This window comes from Somniosus microcephalus, chromosome 1, assembly GCF_052327205.1.
Source record: "Somniosus microcephalus isolate GS21.2 chromosome 1, FLI_Smic_1.0, whole genome shotgun sequence".
NCBI lineage: Eukaryota > Metazoa > Chordata > Chondrichthyes > Squaliformes > Somniosidae > Somniosus > Somniosus microcephalus.
This window is the reverse complement of record NC_140987.1, coordinates 365,449,536-365,471,887: the sequence shown is the minus strand read 5'-3', so window position 1 is coordinate 365,471,887 and position 22,352 is coordinate 365,449,536. Positions and strand designations below refer to the sequence as shown.

At 46.6% G+C, this 22,352-nt stretch overlaps 1 protein-coding gene across 1 annotated transcript in view; it reads left to right on the top strand.

Annotated features, from left to right (window-relative positions):
* The window catches only part of LOC147125004 (protocadherin-20-like), a 47,832-nt gene extending 25,727 nt beyond the window's left edge, over window positions 1-22,105 (top strand). Inside the window, exon 2 of the mRNA XM_086007940.1 lies at window positions 19,320-22,105. Coding sequence (XP_085864066.1) covers window positions 19,320-21,902 — 2,583 coding nt within the window. The 3' untranslated portion in view covers window positions 21,903-22,105. The remainder of the gene's footprint in view (window positions 1-19,319) is intronic.
* Window positions 22,106-22,352: the final 247 nt, after the last annotated feature.

The following is a 22,352-nucleotide window of genomic DNA, read 5'->3' as shown; positions in this document are numbered from 1 at the left end:
TGCTTCCACTTTTTAGCATGCATGTAGTCCTGTGTTGCAGCTTCCCAAGGTTGGCATCTCATTTTTAGGTACACCTGGTGCTGCTCCTGGCATGCTCTTCTACACTCCTTATTGAACCAGGGTTAGTCCCCTGGCTTGGTGGTAATGGTGGAGTGAGCGATATGCCAGGCCATGAGGTTACAGATTGTGGTGGAATATAATTCTGCTGCTGCTAATGGCCCACAGAGCCTCATGGATGCCCAGTTTTGAGCTGCTAGTTCTGTTCTGAATCTATCCCATTTAGTACGGTGGTAGTTGTAGTGTATGTAACGTTCCACCTTTAAGAGAACTATTTTAAGGGTTGCACTACTTTATCTTGGCTACTGTATACTGTAATACCGGTGGTGACCACACCGGTATATAAGTGCTGTGTAAGGATTTATTGGGCAGATTCGCCCTGACCTTCGAATAGTAAAGTCCTGTTAAAGTTACTCTTGTAGTCTGTGTATTAATTCGCCATATAACACACAGACTTTACAGTGGCGACGAGTTCGATCTTACCCTACGGCAGCGATACATCCGAAGCAGTTAACGAGCGTCGAGAAGAGGCATCCGCCCTCGTCGTTCTGCTGAGAGAAGACTCGAGTCTGCAGAGCAAGGAAGAAGGAAGAATTCAGACACGAAGCCTTCCATCAGCAACAGGCAGTGATCGTCCCTTCTGTCACGGTGGTGAGTGAGCCGATCAGCCACGAGAAGCAAGTCGGCCACGTTGACTGTGAGTAGGGGGGAAATAAAAAGAAACGGAGGATAAGGGCGGTGAACTCGACCACGGTCGGGGGAAAGGAGCCGGACAGAAGTCGGGGCCAGAGACGCTGAGACTGGGGCAGCGTAGGGCACGGAAGCCGCGGTACAAGCGGGAACGCAGCCGGTGTGAGAGACCGGGCTACAAGCGGGAACGCAGCCGGTGTGAGAGACCGGGCTACAAGCGGGCTGGGAGACGCAACAGCGTCGGGAGACAGCTCGACCGCGACCGGCGAATAAGGCCGGGCAGCTACCGAGGCCGCGAGGCGCTGCGACCGGGATCATAAGGCGCGGGAAGAAATAAATAAATAAAATCGCGGAGAACTCAGCCGCAGCCGGGGGAGGAAAGGACCGGACTGCGAGAGGGCTGGGGAGGCACGATTGAAAACCGCTGAGGGAGAGACAGAGCCCGAGCGAGCGGGAGAGCTTCAGAATAAACTGAAGCCGGCGCGCAGGCTGCGAAACCCGAAAGCCAGCGGTCGTCGCCCGAGGGCAAAGCTTACCCCCCCGCCAGAGGAAGACAAGCGCGGGAAACTGCCATCCTCGGAGGCGGGGAAGAAGATAAGCGCGGGAAACCAACATTTTTAAAAAAAAAAAGTTAAAAAGTAAAGAAAAATTTCGTTGTTGTTCTTAGAAAGATTGTGAAGATGCCTAAGCGTGGTAACGTCAACGATTTCGATTCCGATGTAGAAGATTGGGCCACATATGTAGAACGCATCGAGATATATTGTAAGGTCAATAAGATAGCAAATTATGATAAAGCTCTAACCTTACTAAACTCAATGGGTGCGAAGACATACGGGCTATTGAAGCATCTTCTATCACCAGCTAAACCGGCGGATCAGTCTTTCGCTAATATTGTTGCTGTCCTGAAGGATCATTTGAACCCCACACCGCTGATGTTAGCGGAACGATCTAAATTTTACGTGAGAACGCAACTAAAAGAGGAAAGCAACGCAGAGTACTTGGTTGAACTGCGTAGGCTAGCAAAATACTGTCAGTTTGGGGAAAATCTGACAGAGGCACTGAGAGACAAGTTCGTGTGTGGGATGTCGAAGGAAGAAACACAAAAGCGACTGCTCGAAGAGAACGATCTTACACTTGATAAGGCTGTCCTTATTGCAGCATCGCACGAAGCCGCAGCGAGAGGCACGGCGGAGATGCAGCTGAAGACAGCGGTACTCAGCGTGGATCAAATGACTTCGGGTACAATGAAATGTTATCGTTGTGGGAAGACAACACACGACCAGAACCAATGCTGGTTTAAAAACCAGGAATGTAGAAAATGTGGCAAGCTTGGTCACATAGCTAAAGTATGCCGGTCAGGAAAGAAGACCAGCAACAATAAGTCACCGCAGAAGAAGTACAGAAAGGTACATAAGGTGACTGGGAAGAGTTCAGATGAACAGAATTCGGATTCAGACTCCAACAGCAAGGAAATGGGTAGTCTGAGGATTCACAATGTGAGTAAGGAAACTGACCGACAAACTATCTGGGTCACACTACAGATTGCAAAAGTCCAAGTGAAGATGGAAGTGGACACCGGATCGGCATTGACGGTCATGAATAAGCAAGATTACAAAAAGTTATTCAAACATATTCCCCTACGGGATACGGAGATAGTATTGCAGACATACACGGGGCATAAAGTATACCCCATCGGAAAGATAAAAGTCAAGGTGAGACACAAGGGCAAAGAACACCAAGGAATGGACATATATGTACTACCCGAGGGAGGTCCACCACTTCTGGGGCGGGAGTGGATCAGGAAAATAAAGATAGACTGGCACTCCCTAAACACAATGACGGTAGATTCCGGAAAGAAAGATGTCAAACCTGAACGATTGTCCAGAATATTGGACGAGGCTAAAGAGGTATTCCAGCAGGGACTGGGAATACTGAGAGGAATTAAGGCAAAAATCAAGATTGCAGAACATGCAAGCCCAAAATTTTTCAAAGCCAGATCGGTACCTTACGCGATACGACCTGCTGTGGAGGCAGAACTGGAAGAGCTTGAACGTTCAGGGGTACTGTCTAAGGTGGACTGGAGTGAGTGGGCCACGTCTATTGTTCCCGTCATGAAGCCTTCATCGAGTAACAAGCCAGGGGGACCGGGAAAGGTCCGCATCTGCGGAGACTTCAAGATCACAGTTAATCCGGTGCTTCACACGGTACAATACCCGCTTCCGCGGATTGAGGATATCTTTGCTTCATTGTCTGGCGGGAAACACTTCACCAAGATAGACCTGGCGCAAGCATACTTACAGATGGAAGTCGAGGAAGAGTCGCGCCAGTATCTCACAATCAACACGCACAGAGGCTTGTATCGATATAATAGACTGGTTTTTGGAGTGGCTTCGGCTCCAGCAATTTGGCAGAGGGCCATGGAGCAGGTCTTACAGGGTATTCCAAGCACTCAGTGTTACTTGGACGATATCCTGATTACGGGAGAGGACGAGGAGGAACACCTCACAAATTTGAAACTGGTGCTCGCCAGGTTGAAGGAATATGGCCTTTGAGCTAACCGCCAGAAATGTGAGTTCTTCCAGAAACGGATCTCGTACTGTGGTCATGTCATTGACCAAGAGGGCCTGCACAAGTCACCTGAAAAGATCGAAGCTGTCGTGAAGGCCCCCGCTCCGGAAAATGTATCACAGTTGAGGTCGTTTCTGGGGTTGATTAACTATTACCATAAGTTTCTGCCAAATCTATCCACGGTGCTGCACCCGCTGAATGCTCTGTTGCAGAAAGAAGTACCATGGAAGTGGAACGAGGACTGTAAGAAGGCCTTTCGCAAAAGCAAGGCATTGATCACCTCTGAGGAAGTGTTGGCTCACTTCAATCCAACGCTACCTCTTCGTCTAGCTTGTGATGCTTCCCCTTATGGTATTGGAGCAGTACTCTCACACAAGTTGCCAAATGGCTCGGAAAGGCCAGTCGCATTTGCACCCCGATCATTGACCTCCGCTGAGCGCAATTATGCTCAGATAGATAGGGAGGCTCTCAGCCTTGTGTGGGGAGTAAAGAAATTCAATCATTACCTGCAGGGCAAGAAGTTTACATTGCTGACAGACCACCAGCCGTTGGTATCCATATTCAACCCTAACAAGGCCGTTTCCACTATGACAGCGCAAAGGCTACAGAGGTGGTCCGTGTTACTAGGGGCACACCAATATGACATCGAATACAAAAGGTCCAAACAGCATGGAAATGCTGATGGGTTATCGCGCCTACCGTTGCCAGTGGTAGAAGAGGCGACTACAGTGGACCCAGTGGAGATGTTCCACTCAACCATAGTGGAATGTCTACCAGTAACAAATTCTATGATCGAAAAGGAAACAAGAAATGACCCGACTCTCTCACGAGTCTACGATTTAACGGTGGAGGGATGGCCAGCACATGGCGAACCAATGTTGCCAGCATTTTCGCAAAGAAGAGAACAGCTGTCAGTGTGCCGAGGAACCTTGATGTGTGGATCTAGAGTGGTGATTCCACCCAAACTCCAGCATAAAGTGCTAAAGGAGCTGCACGAGGGGCATCTGGGTGGAGTGAAAATGAAGAACCTAGCCAGAGCGTTTGTGTGGTGGCCAGGTATTGATGGAGATATCGAAGAAATAACCAAGAGCTGTCTAGGATGCCAGAAGGTCCAAAACGCCCCACCACAAGCTCCTCTGCATCCATGGGAGTGGCCCTCATCTCCATGGCAAAGGGTACATATCGACTTTGCTGGTCCATTTATGGACTCAATGTTTTTAATCGCGGTGGATGCACACTCCAAGTGGCCGGAGGTAATAAAGATGTCCTCCACCACCACGGAAAAAACCATCACAGTATTAAGGACCATATTTGCCAGGAATGGGCTGCCGGAACAGATCTGTTCTGATAATGGACCGCAATTTGTGTCCGAAGAATTCAGGAAGTTCTTAAAAAGCAATGGGGTTAAGCACTACACGTCCGCCCCATACCATCCCGCCACCAATGGATTAGCTGAAAGGTTTGTCCAGACCTTCAAGAAGGCCATAAAGGTCATGGGTAATGAAGACATAAATCTACAACATAAGGTAGATAACTTCTTGTTGGCGTACAGGAATGCAACACATGCGGTCACAAACCAAACTCCCGCCATGATGTTTTTCAATAGAAGACTAAGATGCCGGCTGGATTTGATTAAGCCAAATGTCAGAAGGGACGTAGAGAACCGGCAATTTCAAGGCATGAATGAAAGGCCAACTAGAACCTTCCAGATAGGTCAACAAGTTTTGGCCCGGGACTACCGTACCGAGAAATGGCAGCCTGGAACTATTGGAAAAAGGCTAGGACCGCTGATGTATACCGTGGACATTGGTGAAAGCATAATAAGGCGCCATGTTGACCAGATCATAGAGTCATCCACAAAGGGCCAACCTACTCCACAACTCTATACGCCTAATGTTGAAGCAGAGATACCCAGAGCATCTACCTCTGATCCGGTAATACTGGAATCAGATGAACCTGACACTGTCCTTCAAGCAGAATCGACCTTGCCAGAAGAACCTACTACACCACCGAAAACTACTACACCACCAAGGCGTTATCCGGACAGAGTCAGGAAGCCTCCAGAGAGACTGAATCTGTGAACTGTTTTACATAAAGTTGTATATATGTTATGATGTTATATTAATGGGAATATATATATACTGTTAACCTAAAAAGGGAGGATTGTAGTGTATGTAACGTTCCACCTTTAAGAGAACTATTTTAAGGGTTGCACTACTTTATCTTGGCTACTGTATACTGTAATACCGGTGGTGACCACACCGGTATATAAGTGCTGTGTAAGGATTTATTGGGCAGATTCGCCCTGACCTTCGAATAGTAAAGTCCTGTTAAAGTTACTCTTGTAGTCTGTGTATTAATTCGCCATATAACACACAGACTTTACAGTAGTGCCACACAACATGATGGAGGGTCTCCTCAGTGTGAAGACGGGACTTGGTCTCCACAATGACTGTTCGGTGGTCACTGCTACCAATGCTGTCATGGACAGATGCATCTGCAACAGGTAGATTGATGAGGAAAAGGTCAGGTAGGTTTTTCCCCTCATATTGGTTCTCTCACCACCTGCCACAGGCCCAGTCTGGCAGCTGTTTCCTTCAGGACTCAGCCAGCTCGGTCAGTAGTGGTGCTACCGAGCCACTCTTGGTGATGGACATTGAAGTCCCTCACCCAGAATATATTCTGTGCCCTTGCTACTCTCAGTGCTTCTTCCAAGTGGTGTTCAACATGGAGGCGTATTGATTCATCAGCTGAGGGATGGCGGTAGATAGTAATCAGCAGGAGGTTTCCTTGCCCATGCTTGACCTGAAGCCATGAGACTTCATGGAATCCAGAGTCAATTTTAAGCACTCCCAGGCCCACTCCTTCCTAACTGAATACCACTGTGTCGCCATCCCTGGTGGGTCTGTCCTGCCGGTGGGACAGGGAGCAGAGGGTAATGGTTGATGGGTGTTTTTCTGACTGGAAGGCTGTTTCCAGTGGGGTTCCGCAGGGCTCAGTACTAGGTCCCTTGCTTTTTGTGGTATATATCAATGATCTAGACTTGAATGTAAGGGGATATGATTAAGAAGTTTGCAGATGATACTAAAATCGGCTGTGTGGTTGATACTGAAGAAGGAAGCTGTAGACTGCACGAAGGTATCAATAAATTGGTCAGGTGGGCAGAACAGTGGCAAATGGAATTCAATCCGGAGAAGTGTGAGGTAATGCATTTGAGGAGGGCTAACAAGGAAAGGGAATACACATTAAATGGTAGGACACTGAGTAGTGTAGAGAAACAAAGGGACCTTGGAGTGCATGTTCACAGATCCCTGAAGGTAGCAGGCCAGGTAGATAAGGTGGTTAAGAAGGCATACAGAATGCTTGCCTTTATTAGCCGTGGCATAGAATACAAGAGCAGGGGGTTATGCTTCAACCGTATAAAACACTAGTTAGGCCTTAGCTAGAGTACTGCGTGCAGTTCTTCAGATAATTTTGTTACATTTAAAATTAATCGTCTAAGTTGTGGTTTACACCATGGAACTTCATTTTAGAGCCATTGCTTTTCAAGTAAACAAACATACTGAGAGCTTGTTTTTCTTGTGAGATGTTAACATCTGGAAATTGCTGTTTTCTTCGTATGTTTCCCCTCGACAGGGTTTGATCCCTTCTAATGGATTCCTCTAATTGTTTACCATTCAGAGAAAAGAGAGTAATCTACGTTACTATCTGTCAATCTAAATATATTAACATTTTAAATAAATGGTTCCAAAGCAACTGTAACTTAATTGTTTTCTGAACACAAGGATTCACAGGTATCCCACAAACATACCATTTGCAGTTCTCCATTCTGAATCTTGATGAAGCCAGACAGATTCCATTTGAACTCCAGCTATTTTAAAAACTGTCTGAAACAGAGGCAGAATTGCTCCTATTTGTTAGTGTTATATTAAACTCATATCCCATCTGCTCATTCCTCTGGTTTCGATGGATATTAAAGATCTCATGACACCATTCAAAGAAGAGCAAAATGGTCTCCGAGTGTCTTGGCCAACATTCGTCCCTTAGCTACCACCGCCAAACAGATTTAATGATCATTCACCCCATTTCTGTGTGTAGAATATTGTTGTTTGTTCAAAATGGCTGCCATGTTGATCTAATTGACAAGAGTCACTGCATGTCAACATAACTCACTGTAAATTAAGCACTTTGGGACCTTTGAGAGAGATATGATCAAATGCCATTCACTGAAAGTATTTCTTTGACCGAGGAATTCAGTACTATCCACATTCTCATGTGCAGTTGAACCCAGTTGATTTTCCAGGCTCAGTTAATTTATATGAGCTGGGAGCAAAAACCACCAGTGGAACGGGCAGGTACCTCAGATCAGGGGAGGGAAAGGCCTGCAAAGTCTTAGGGGGAGAAATTCAGTATCGCCCCATTTGGGGCGCGAATTATTGAAATCCTGAAACGTTAGCACCAGGCGCTAATGATTCTGAGCTTCCCCAAAAATTGTCTGTTAGCGCTCCAGGAAGGAAGTGGAGTGCTTGATTTAGCACTCCACTTCATTCCTGGGGCACTAAAGGACGCAGGCGAGGCGGTAGTGGTGAAGCATTGCACAGTCCCATGCAGCGCTGCCGAGGTCCAAGGCTCCTTCTTGTTGAATCCGTAAATCTTAAGGTATGGTGTTCTTCAATAACTAGACGGAGGCTGTAGATTAACAATCAACAGGTGTTTACTGGAGGAGGGTAGTCTAAAGACTAACAGTACAGATGCCTGCTCAAGGATTATATACAGGTGTGGTCACTGCCGGTACTACAGTATACAGGAGCTGTAAAAGTAGTTCTCTCTTAAAGGTGCATACACTACAATTCCTCCCCTTTTAGATTAACAGTACCCATAACATTCAAATAACAGTTAACACTTTAACATGCACATTTAACTGAAATAGTCCATTTATAGATTCAGTCTTTGGGGCGGCTTCCTGATCCTTTCTGGATAGCGCCTTTCCTGAGTGTCTTGTTCTTGGTGCGGAGGCGATCCTGGCCCCCTTTCGTTGGTTAGTTCATCAGTTTCCGCTGCTACTGTTTCTGGGGTAGATGCTACCGGTATGTCGGGTTCATCCCCAGGTACGCGAGACATGGGGTTGACTCGTTCCTGTGACGCTAGGATCTGGTCGACGTGGCGTCTCACAATGTTCTCCCCGACATCCACTGTGTACATTAGTGGCCCCTGCCGTGTGCATATCATTCCGGGATGCCATTTCTCTGTTCGGTAGTCGTGGGCCAAGGCTGGTTGTCCTTCATTGAAGCTCCTTGTCAGCTTCTCATTGATGTGCTGGAATTGCTTATCCTCAACATTTCTTCGCATATTTGGTCTGAGCAAATCCAGACGAGATCTCAACCTTCGGTTAAAGAACATCATGGCCGGGGTCTGGTTGGTAACTGCATGAGTCGCATTTCTGTAGGCTAACAGGAAATTGTCCACCTTATGCTGTAGTGGAATGTCATCATCGCACATGGCCCTTATTGCCTTTTTAAAGGTTTGTACGAACCTCTCAGCCAATCCATTTGTGGCTAGATGATACGGGGCGGATGTGTAATGCCTTACCCCATTCCTTCTCATAAATTTCCGAAACTCTTCGGACACAAACTGTGGTCCGTTATCAGAGCAAATCTGCTCTGGCAAGCCGTTCCTGGCAAATATAGTCCGTAGGACTGCAATCATTTTCTCTGTAGTGGTGGAGGACATTTTGATCACCTCAGGCCATTTCGAGTGCGCATCCACTGCTATTAAGAACATTGAGTCCATGAATGGACCAGCAAAATCAATATGCACCCGTTGCCATGGAGAGGAGGGCCACTCCCATGGGTGTAGCGGGGCGTGTGGTGGTGCATTTTGGACCTTCTGGCATCCTGAGCAGCTCTTTGTTAGGTCCTCGATTTGTTGATCGATCCCCGGCCACCACACATAAGCCCTAGCAAGGCATTTCATTTTCACCCCTCCCAGATGGCCTTCGTGAAGCTCATTGAGCACTCTCTCCCTTAACTTGGGTGGAATTACCACTCGGGATCCACACATCACTGTCCCCTGGCATACTGACAGCTGTTCTCTTCTGGATGAGAATGCTGGCAACATTGAGTCGCCATGTGCTGGCCATCCCTTCACCGTCAAATCATATACCCGAGACAGTGTCGGATCATTTCGGGTCTCCTTCTCTATATCCGCGTTAGTTAGTGGCAAGCGTTCAATTATCGACGAATAAAATATTTCGATAGGGTCCACTGCTGGTGCTTCCTCCACAGTAGGCAGTGGCAGGCGTGATAGCCCATCAGTGTTTCCATGCTGTTTCGTGCCCTTATACTCTATTTTATATTGGTTCGCCCCTAGGAAAAGGGACCATCTTTGTAGCCGTTGTGCAGTCATCACCGGAACGCCCTTCTTTGGATTAAAGATGGAGACAAGTGGTTGGTGGTCAGTCAGCAAGGTGAACTTCTGCCCATGCAGATAGTGGTTGAATTTTTTTACTCCCCATACTAGGCTGAGGGCCTCCCTGTCAATCTGGGCGTAGTTACGCTCGGCTGAGATTAGTGACCGAGACGCAAAGACTACTGGCCTCTCCGAGCCGTCCGGGATTTTGTGCGACAACACCGCTCCAATACCATAGGGTGATGCATCACACGCCAACCGAATTGGTAGTGCTGGGTTGAAATGGGCCAATACCTCTTTTGATGTGATCAATTCTTTGCACTTCTGGAAAGCTCGTTTACATTCGTCATTCCACTTCCATGGTACCCCCTGTTGCAGTAGGGTGTTCAGTGGGTGTAATACTGCAGACAAATTTGGTAAGAACTTATGGTAGTAGTTCACCAGCCCGAGGAACGACTTCAGTTGTGACACATTTTCCGGTGCTGGAGCCTTGACTACTGCCTCAATCTTTTCAGGGGACTTATGTAACCCCTCTTCATCAATAATGTGGCCACAATACGAGATCTGCTCCTGGAAAAACTCGCACTTCTGGCGATTAGCTCGTAGCCCATATTCCTTTAATCTAGTGAGCACCTTCTCCAGGTTGACGAGGTGATCACTGTCATTTTCACCCGTGACCAGGATGTCGTCCAAATAACACTGGGTCCCTGAAATCCCTTGCAGGACTTGATCCATTGCCCTTTGCCAAATAGCCAGAGCCGATGCTACCCCGAACACCAGCCGCTTGTATTGGTAGAGACCTTTATGAGTGTTGATCGTGAGGTATTGTTTTGAGGCTTCTTCTACCTCCATTTGCAGGTACGCCTGGGCCAGATCAATCTTAGTGAAGCGTTTACCTCCAGATAGCGAGAAGAAAATATCTTCAATCCGTGGAAGCGGATATTGTACCGTGTGAAGGACTGGGTTCACTGTCACCTTAAAATCCCCACAGATGCGGACCTTCTTTGGTTCCCCAGGCGTATTACTCAACGACCTCTTCATTACAGGAATGATGGGTGTAGCCCACTCGCTGCAGTCCACTTTGGACAGTACTCCTGAACGTTCCAAACCTTCCAGCTCTGCTTCGACGGCTGGGCGGATCGCATAAGGCACTGGTCTGGCCTTAAAAAACTTTGGGCTTGCATTTTCCTCTATTTTAATCGTCACTGTTATGCCTTTTAGTGTTCTGAGTCCCTCCTGGAACACTTCTTGTGCATCAGTTAGCATTTTTGACAGTCGTCCAGGTGTGACATCGTCATCCTTTCTGGCCTCAACCTTCAGTGCCTGTATGGAATGCCAATCTAATTGTATCTTCCGGATCCATTCACGTCCTAGCAGTGGTGGTCCTCCATCTGGCAATACATATAGGTCCATTTTTGGTATTTCCTGGCCTTTGTATATCACGTTCACCCTTATTTTTCCTTTGGGGTAGACTTTTTGCCCCGTGTACGTCTTCAAGACAATTTCTGTAGCTTTCAAGGGTATATGTGAGAATAGCCGCTTGTAGTCCCTTCGGTTTATGACTGTTAGGGCTGATCCTGTGTCCAATTCCATTTTCAGTTGGACTCCGTCTATCTTGAGCGTGACCCAGATAGTCTGGTGATCCTCCATTTTGATTACATTATGTAGTTTCAGACAACCCAGCTCCTTGCTTCCGGAGTCTGTATCACTTTTCTGTTCGTCTGAACTACTGTCCATCACCTTATGTACCTTTTTGTACTTCTCCTGTGGAGATTTCTTGCTGCTGGTTTTCTTCGCTGACCTGCAGACTCTTGCTATGTGTCCTGCTTTTCCACACTGTCTGCACACTTGGGCCTAAAAATTCAGTTTGGGCCCGCCAACTCGCTTGCGCCCAGAAGTTACCGCTGCACGCGGAGCCACTTGCGCCCGCCGGAAATTCAGTTTCAGCGCCCCAAGTCGAAGCCGGCCGCTATTCAAGGGTGTGGCCGCCCCCGCTTGGGGCGCTGAAACTGAATTTCGGTGCGCTAGGTGCCGCAGCGCCACCCGCTGCGGAGCGGCAGGCTGCGGTACTGCAGGCCTTCCTCCCTCTCTTAAGGGGGAGGTGCCTGCAACAGCGAGATTGCCGCTCGCTATTGCCGGCAAATGAGCCCGGCACCACGGAGAAGTGCCGGGCTCCCGGAAAACAGCCGGCAATGCCGCGGGGGGAGGGTGGAGGAGGCCGGGGAAGGAGGTGCGGGCAGGCGGCCACCAAAAAAGCGGCCGGCCGCACCTCCGCCTTAACTCGCCCCACTAAGGTTGCAGGACGGCCCCGTTTTCAGATCGCTGTTTGCGGCCGCTGCGGAAGAGACGGCCGCAACTAAATATGGTGGTCGGGCCGGTAGCGGGGCGGTAGCGGGGCACTGCGCACACCGATGACGTCATTGGTGGCGGCGCAGCGCTACTGGCTAACGCCGCCATTACCGCAGCGCTGAATATCGGCGCAATCTCAGCAAGTGGCGCAAAAGCCCTCTTTGGGCGAAAACTGGGCGCAAAGCCTACTGAATTTCTAGCCCTTGGTCTTTGAACCAACAATCCTTCTGGTCGTGTGTTGTTCTGCCGCAGCGATAACACTTCCCTGCTCCATATGACATTTCATTGGTGCCATATTCTTGCGGTCTCCGTTGTATCTCTGCAACGCCCCGTGCGGCTGCTTCGTGTGATACTGCCATGCTGAAAGCCTTGTCCAGCGTAAGATCCTTTTCTGATAGAAGCCGTTTCTGGGTTCCTTCACTTTGAAGCCCACGCACAAACTTGTCCCTTAACGTATCTGTTAGTCCCATTCCAAACTGGCAGTGCTTCGATAGCTTGCGCAGTTCCGTTAAATACTCAGCATTACTTTCGTCTTTCTGCTGGTTCCTTTTGTGGAACTTAAATCTTTCTGCTATCAGCAGCGGTGTGGGGTTTAAGTGGTCCTGTAGGATTTCCACTATGCTTTCGAAATCCTTTTCCACTGGCTTCTCTGGGGTTATTAGGTTTCGCAGTAAGCCATACATTTTTGCACCCATGGAATTCAACAAAACCAGTGCTTTCCTGGCATCTGGCACTTCATTCCCCTTGCAGTACCCCTCAATGCGTTCCACATATGTCGTCCAATCTTCGACTTCATTGTCGAACGCAGTGACACTGCCACTCTTCGGCATCCCTGGGTGTGGTTAGACTTTCTAAAATGGCGTCTCCCGCGCTCTCCCTTCTTCTCCGCCGCGGCTTCAAAAATGACGTCTCCCGCACTCTCCCTTCTTCTCCGCGGCTCAAATGGCGCACACTCCCTTCTTCTCCGCGGCTCAAATGGCGTCTCCCACGCTCCCTTTCTTTCCCCGCGGACGCTGCTCAGCCCTTGAGCCCTGGCTGCGCTCTGCGCGTTCTCCTGTGCGCCTCTCTCGTTGCTGCCGCTCGGTCCTGAACCCCGACTGTGGTTTACCCTCTCTCTCTTTTTGTTTTCCATTGACGCCGCTCGGTCTTCAACCCCCGGCTGCGCCCTGTGCACTCTACACTCTCTCTTACCCCGTCGACGCTGCTCGGCCTTTTCTGTGCTGTCGGTCGGCTCCAGCCGCCGCTGTCCGGGAAGGGTCTGCGCTGTACCTGTTGCCAGTCTGTTGCTGGATCGGCGTGGCTGGAGAACCAAGCCCAGCTCTCAACAGCCTCCCCTGCGATGTTCACTCTCTCTGCCGGATGACTGGGCGGTTGCTCGTGATCGACGCCCGTGCTGCTGGCCTCGACTTTCTTCCACCGTCCTCCCGGAGCGAATCCTTGGAAGGAATTGCAGAGTTGCAGGTAGATTCGAACCTACCTCGTCGCCACTGTTGAATCCGTAAATCTTAAGGTATGGTGTTCTTCAATAACTAGACGGAGGCTGTAGATTAACAATCAACAGATGTTTACTGGAGGAAAAGACTAACAGTACAGATGCCTGCTCAAGGCTTATATACAGGTGTGGTCACTGCCGGTACTACAGTATACAGGAGCTGTAAAAGTAGTTCTCTCTTAAAGGTACATACACTACACTTCTCTCCCTTAAAGGGAAGGGTCATCACTGCAGGATTTGCATTGGGGCCAGTTGGTCCCCGATGGCAGCCGCAATCCAGCCCGATCAGCCCCCTGCACTCCAACATTGCAACAATTTTTATATTTATCGTGCCAACATCCCCTTTAACTTGCACTCCCGAAGCACCCGGCCTCCCGAACAACATCTCCTGCAGCTGTTGGTGTTGATGCTCAGCGATGCTGCAGGAGGCAGTACCGAAGTTCGGTCCGGGCGCTACCGGGGTGATGCGCAGGACAATTATGTCACGATCTCCGGGCGCAGGAGATCGTGGCGCAATGTGTTACCGCCGCGGCGAACCTCTCGGCCAATTTAGCGGGAGTTGTTCATTTCGCCGCACCCGGTCGGTAAGTCGTTAGTACCCCGTTATCGCCCCCGGAGGCAATAACGGGAGGCGCTATGGTACTGAATTTCTCCCCCATTATTCCTACCAGCTGCATGGCCTTCTGGCAACTGTCAAAAAGAGCCAACAGGTAGTCCCTGTCTTGCTGTACTCCTCCTTGCTGGCCCATTAATATTTCTATGGATGTACTGGCAGCTCCTTTTCAGATCTTTCAATCTGAAAGGGCTGGTCGCATCCACTGATTCCCACTTTTTTAGTGAGTCTTCTTTTTGTATGTCCACCAGTCAGAAACTCAGGAAACTGTCACACAGGGCATTTTGAATCAATTTCCAAGTAATTATCATATTATTTAAATGCTCTTGCCTACCTTAGATGGGAACGTCCTACCTGTCATGGTACGCCATCAATTGCATGTCAAACGCAAAGGGGTTGGAGACTCAGTGCAACAGGTCTCCAGTCCAATTTCCTCTGCCTCACACCCTAGAATAGGCGCGCACAGGGCATTAAGCAACGGAAAATTGGTCCCATTATGTTGATACCTCAAACAGATATTTTATCCTGGAGGTGTCTTTCAAACAAGGAGGAGCCTTACATTTTTTTTATTCGTTCATGGGATGTGGGCGTCGCTGGCAAGGCCAGCATTTATTGTCCATCCCCAGTTGCCCTTGAGAAGGTGGTGGTGAGCCGTCTTCTTGAACCGCTGCAGTCCGTGTGGTGAAGGTACTCCCACAGTGCTGTTAGGGAGGGAGTTGCAGGATTTTGACCCCGCAACGATGAAGGAACGGTGATATACTTCCAAGTCAAGATGGTGTGTGACTTGGAGGGGAATTTGGAGGTTGTGGTGTTTCCTTGTGCCTGCTGCCCTTGTCCTTCTAGGTGGTAGTTTGGGAGGTGCTGCCGAAGAAGCCTTGGCAAGTTGCTGCAGTGCATCTTGTAGATGGTACACACTGCAGCCACGGTACGCTGCTGGTGGAGGGAGTGAGTGTTTCAGGTGGGGATGGGTGCCAATCAAGCGGGCTGCTTTGTCCTGGATGGTGTTGAGCTTCTTGAGTGTTGTTGGAGCTGCACTCATCCAGGCAAGTGAAGAGTATTCCATCACATTCCTGACTTGTGCCTTGTAGATGGTGGAAATGCTTTGGGGAGTCAGGAGGTGAGACACTCGCCGCAGAATACCCAGCCTCTGACCTGCTCTTGTTGCCACAGTATTTATGTGGCTGGTCCAGTTAAATTTCTGGTCAATGGTGACCCCCCAGGATATACATGCACAATTTAGGAGACAGCCCATCATCACAACTATTCTATGAAACATTAAAATCATTCCTTTAATTAGCTGTCATATTTCTATGTTCAGTATTAAACTGAAACCATTAAGAGCTGGTCTATTTTGCTCTGATCATATCAGTGACTGCATTGTTTTGAAGGATGGATGATTCCAATATGTAAAAATGATACAATCACTGTGGTGTTGAAAAAGGAAATAGCATACAGAAACTTTCAATATGTCACAAAGACATTAATAATATTATCTGGATATACTGTAATACTTCTCCAGATACAAGTCTTTATTGATGCAAATTAAAATTTCCATGCATCACATATCATAGTGAATGCCCTGCTGCAATAAACAAATGCTGACAAGCGGCGCATGCTATCACTCGCCATTGATCAATTTAGACATCAAAATTGTTTTAATTGATATTACATCGGTCAAAGTGAATGCTTACATTTGGAGTCCAGATATTTTAACCCTTTCAACACTGTTGAAGCATGGTATCTCTGACAGTAACTTTCGGATTTCAGTATTTAAATGCGAATGTGCAGTTGCCGGAAGTTGCTGTCCCATTTACTCCCTAATAACGGTGAGCGCTGTTAGCCTCACCATTATAATCAATGCAAAATCTGGGCCAATATTCTTCTCAGTTTTCTGAATAATAGTCAATATCCAAGTTATTCTTGCAGATCTTCGGGTAAGAATTCCTGAAGGTGCCAACATTTCTACCACTGTTAACTGGGCAGGCAGGGTCCAGAATCTGTGGGGCAAGTGAAGTAGCCTGGGTCACTGCTCCAATAACACACTGTCCAAAATTGTTGGCTTTAATTGTTTATGGGATGTGGGCATCTCTGGCAAGGCCAGCATTTATTGCCCATCCCAAGTTGCCCTTGAGAAGTTGGTGGTGAGCTGCCTTCTTGAACCGCTGCAGTCCGTGTGGTGAAGGTACTCCCGCAGTGCTGTTAGGGAGGGAGTTCCAGGATTTTGACCCAGCGACGATGAAGGATCGGCAATATACTTCTAAGTCAGGATGGTGTGTGACTTGGAGGGTAACTTGGAGGTGGTGGTGTTCCCATGCGCCTGCTGCCCTTGTCCTTCTAGGTGGAAGAGATCGCGGGTTTGGGAGGTGCTGTTGAAGAAGCCTTAGCGAGTTGCTGCAGCGCATCTTGTAGATGGTACACACTGCAGCCACGGTACGCCGGTGGTGGACGGAGTGAATGTTTAAGGTGGCAGATGGGGTGCCAATCAAGCGGGCTGCTTTGTCCTGTATGGTGTTGAGCTTCTTTAGTGTTGTTGGAGCTGCATTCATCCAGGCAAGTGGAGAGTATTCCATCACACTCCTTACTTGTGCCTTGTAGATGGTAGAAAGGCTTTGGGGAGCCAGGAGGTGAGACACTCGCCACAGAATACCTAGCCTCTGGCCTGCTCTTGTTGCCACAGTATTTATATAGCTGATCCAGCTAAGTTTCTGGTCAATGGTGACCCCCCCAGGATGTTGATGGTGGGAGATTCGGCGATGGAAATGCCATTGAATGTCAAGGGGTGGTGGTTAGACTCTCGCTTGTTGGAGATAATCATTGCCTGGCACTTCTGTAGCATGAATATTACCTGCCACTTACCAGCCCAAGCCTGAACATCGTCCAGGTCTTGTTACATGCGGGCATGGACTGCTTCATTATCTGAGGAGTTGTGAATGGCACTGAACACTGTGCAGTCATCGGCGAACATCCCCATTTCTGACCTTATGTTGGAGGGAAGGCCATTGATGAAGCAGCTGAAGATGTTAGCGCCTAGGACACTGCCGATATTCTTTGCCTCACACAGAATAGCCAAGAGCCTCATTAGATCTTCTGAAATAATGCAACTGAAGAGCAAATTGGTCCAGCATGCAATGGGCACCAGCTATATGTTTGCACACTCACTGAAACTAAATGTTAAAGATTAGTTACATCCTGTCTTGGAGGCAAAGCATTTCTTAAAGCTGCACTGCTCTAAACTGTTCAATTGCAATTGAGTTCAAATTTTGAGTATTTGATTCAGTGATTCCCTCTTACTAGATGTAATGGAGGTTAATGAAGATGAAAGAAGAGATGCCAGGGAGATCTGATTGTGTCAGAGGTGTACTGCCCTAAATCTCGCACTACCCAAATACTCATCGCTATTGGCCCAAGAAACAGTTACTTTGCAGTGTTGAAGAACTCATTTGTATGCTCCAATTCAGAATGGAAGCAATACCAGAGCTGTGCAATTATTGCAAATAACAATTTGCATTTATACAGCAACTTCAACATAACAAAAATGTCCCAAGGTGCTTCACAGAGCCAAAAAAGGAGATATTGGGAGGGGTGACTAAAAGCTTGGTCAAAGATTTTAGTTTTAAAGAAGGTCTTAAAGGAGGAGAGAGGTGGAGAGGGAGGGAATTCCAGATCTCAGGGCTTAGCAGCTGAAGGCACAGCTGCCAATGGTGGGGTGCAGGGAGTGGGGGATGTATGAGGGTAGAGTTGAAGAAATGCAGAGTTCTTGGAGGGTTGTAGGAATAGAGAAGGTTACAGAGATAGGGAAGGGCGAGGCCATGAATAGATTTGAACATGAGGATGAGAATACACAGAGGGGTTTTTGATAGCCATTGTGGTCCCTAGACCTACATGAACTGGAAAGGGTTCCATTCATTCACTATGCAGCTGGCCAGCAATGATCAACGTCGGATCATAAAGGCCAATGTCTGCTTCGCAAGCAGTAATCATAATTCTTTCCTTTTATGCTAATCAATTTTGCCACCCTTGATTAACGTGAAGGCAGACTGCAAGCCTGCTTTCTTAAGGACCTTCATCATACATGGTTGATAAGCCCCTTGCATCAGCCAGAGGCAGAAGCTGCGCACATATAGATTGATGCCCATGCAGCTACCAGGATCATCATAAAACTTACCACTCAGATCTTGACACATCTTTTCTGATATGTCAAGGAGTATGGAGTTACTTACAGTAGAGTACCACCAGGGTGTCCAAGATCATTACCACTTGCTGTGCGCCACATAACTTTTATCTGCAAAGTGGCCTGATGATACAGAAGGAGGACAAACAGAAACCAAGGTCAGAGCAGGTCCAGATACTGATCAAACCACTTAAAAGAGAAAATCAGCAGCCTAGGGTGATTTTTCTCCAGTTTCTCTTTTATTCCTTTGGGAGGCACTTGGCCTCTACTAGATGCTACACCTTTAAGGCAGAGCCAAGCCCTAGACCTCCACTGTGTGCAATAGTTGGCATGAGCTGGCATAAAACCCAAAACAAATTAGATAGTAATTTAAATAACATATGGTGACTGGTTTCACCTCCATGGTTTACTATATATGCAGAATAAATAGAAAGGAGTACATACTGGAGCAGAAAAGTATTCAAACTGCCATTTTTAAATGCATTTTTAGGGAAATAATTACAAATATCATTGACTTGGCTATTATTTCCATGCATGAAGTTCATTCTCAGCATGATTACAGTTTTCTATTTTGGACAATGTTTTGTTTGAGAAACAATGGGTTAAACACCTTCTCCACATCAGTGAGAGCGTAGCCTGATCAATGGGTATCATTTTGTGTTTTCAGTGTACCAAGTGCTTTAAGAAGTAGTGTAGGAGGGCATGCCCCTTTATTGTTGTGGCTTAGGCACAATCTTGCTAAGGAAGCTTTATTCTCCATCTAGCCTTTCAATACCACATCTAGGAGTGTTGGATGCTGACACTGGGTGCCTGAAATAAAAATGTTCCATTTCCTTCCCCTTAAAGAGTACGAAATTCACAGCCAAAAAAAAAGCTGTAAAAACGTAAAAGAATGTTTTTGTTTGTTTTCGTTCTCCATAATGGAAGATTCAGGTGAAACATTTACTATTATCAAATACTTTGTTTTACAGAAACTCGTCTACATACTTCTGATGTTGTTCTGCCACAAGATACATAGTCATCTGGCCACAGAACTTGAATATGAAGTGCAAGAGAATGAAGATGAAGGAATTTTTATTGGGAATATAGCCAATGATATATCTTTGGCATCAGATACTAAATGTGATTCACTGGCGTACAAAGTCATGAAAGAAATGGAATTTGTGATGCTCAAGAACGAGAGTGGGGAGCTGTATACAACCAAGCAGAGAATCGACAGGGAAACTTTATGCCCAGTTGAATTCCATGGTGGTCCTTGTACCCAGGAAGTCAATGTGGTTATTCTATGTGCCGATCAGTATCTGCAAATGGTGAAGGTTAAGATAGTCATCCTGGATGTCAATGATAATGCACCGTATTTCGCAGAACAAGTGATGAAATTTTCTATTCCAGAGGATGCAGCTGCAGGCACATCATTTGGAATTGACTATTTTGCCACCGACAATGATACTGGGAAGAACAGCATCCAGAATTATTATCTTGAAAATAGCCAAAATGTTTTCAGTTTGAAAAATAGTGAAACACCCTCCATTGTTGTTCAGCAACCACTAGATAGGGAGGAAAAGGATCTGTATGAGATGAAAATTGTGGCTGTGGATGGTGGCACACCACCTTTATCTGGAACAGCCACACTTCTGATCAACATTCAAGACATTAATGACAACTGCCCTGTTTTTAATGCGTCAGAGTTTGAGGTTCAAATCCCTGAAAATATGTCCTCCAACAGTGTGGTGGCACAGCTTCATGCTGTCGATGCAGATCTAGGACCTAATGCTGAAATCACCTATTCTTATGGTAATCGTGTGCAGGATGTATCCAAGAAGCTATTTAACTTAAATAGTGCCACTGGACTTATTACATTTTCTGGAAATAAAAGTCCAGAGACACATTCTGAACATAAACTCACCATCTTAGCTAATGGTCCAGGCTGTGTCCCAGCTATAATTCAAATTACAGTGTCCATTATTCACAGCAGCAAATTTCGTCCAAAGTTGGAGATCAGCTACATAGCTAACCAGGTAGATGGCGTGATTTACCTGAAGGAGACTGCACCTGAAAACACACCAATTGCCCTCCTAGAGGTAACTGACCCAGACCATTACCTAAAAGGGACACTCTACATTAGTGGCAACGTGCCTTTCTATTTAAAACCCTATGAAAGATCAAGAAGTAAACATTTGGTTGTCACATCACAGCTTTTAGACCATGAGCTTGAAAACCAATATGAGATCATCATTAAGTCAGAAGATCCTCTTAATATTCATGAACTAACAATCCATGTCAAGATTACTGATGAAAATGACAACTCTCCACAATTTGACCAAAGTTCCTTTAAAGCTTCCATTGAAGAAAACAATGCACCTGGAGCTTTTTTACTGAAGATCTCTGCAACAGATGCAGACAGTGGTCAGAATGGGAAAGTGGCCTACCTCCTGGGACCTGATGCTCCACCCATATTTTCAATTGAACAGCTTACAGGGAATTTAACAGTGTCTACCATCCTGGACAGAGAAAAAGAGAAACTGTACAGGTTTACTGTTTTCGCTGTGGACCATGGAGCTCCTCCTAGAAGGAGGAGTACCATCGTAGTCATTCATGTCTTGGACCAGAATGATAACGTACCCTCCTTCCTCACCAATGAGTACACATTCTTTATACCAGAAAACTTCCCGAGTCATGGCGAAATTGGAGTTATCAATGTAACGGATTTAGATGCAGGGCCTAATGGATATGTTACTGTGTCCATCCTAAATGGTAGTAATAATTTTTTAATGGACAACACCAGAGGAACCTTACGCTGCAATTCTTCAGTAGATAGAGAGAAAAAAACCATGCACGTATTCTGGGTTGAGGCTGTAGATGGCGGAAAACCATCCCTCTCTGCGACAGCAAAAATAACCGTGTTTGTTCTAGATGTAAATGATAATCCTCCAACAGTATTACTTCCTCAGTCAAATGTATCGTGGCTTCTCGTGCCCCCTAACACACCTCAAGGAGCTGCAGTGGCTGAGATTTATGCTATTGACTATGATTCTGGTATTAACGCCGTCATGACTTATAATATTGTTGGAAGAAATGGCCCTGCCCCTCACGTATTTGGAATTAATACGGCGACAGGAAATATTACCTTGCAGGAGAAACTGTTGCGCAAAGACTACGGTTTGTATCAACTGCTAGTAAAAGTCAGTGATCTTGGGCAACCACAACCACTTCATTCCACGGTAATGGTCAATTTGTTTGTCAACGAGACTGTGAGTAATAAAAGTTACTTGGAGGCTTTGTTACACAGGCAAACTGTTTTCACAGAAGAGAAGCAAACTGAGCCAAATCCATGCCCATTATTACAAACATTAGACATTCCCTGTTCGCCTCCAATCATTCCCATTGCAATCACAATGATCATTGTCTCTGCTATTTTCTTTACCATTGCTCTTTGTATGCTTCTAAGCATGAGAAAGAAAAGCAAAAGAAAAGAACTTTACATAGATGCCCAGATACCATTAAAGATAAATCTAGACTACTGTACAAAAGACTGGAATGATGCACAATTATAGTGCTAATAAACTTGTTGAAGAAAGCACAGAACAGACTGCAATAAGCACACAACCAGTGGCTGTGTAGATTACTTAAACATAAGCTGCATTTCAAGAACATTTTTTATTTTTCTTATATATATATATTTATAACACTTTCTTGACAAATTATGTGCTAACAAACTCTTAACAGATGTTGAATAAATACTACTGAGAAATCTGGCACAAAATATGAACACTGGGAAGAACTGAAAATAAAACAACTTTTATCTGTATAGTTCCACCTATAAAATGTTACAGTGGAATTAAGCAGAGGAACGTACTATCAACTTGGTTTGCTGAAATACTGAAACTAATTAGCTTGTTTGTGGGCTGCAAACAGTCCACGGGAGACAAGCTTCCCACAGCGCTCATTTTCTTCTGTAAATCTTACCAGCATACTAAAACAAAATTATCTTTTCCAAAAATCCT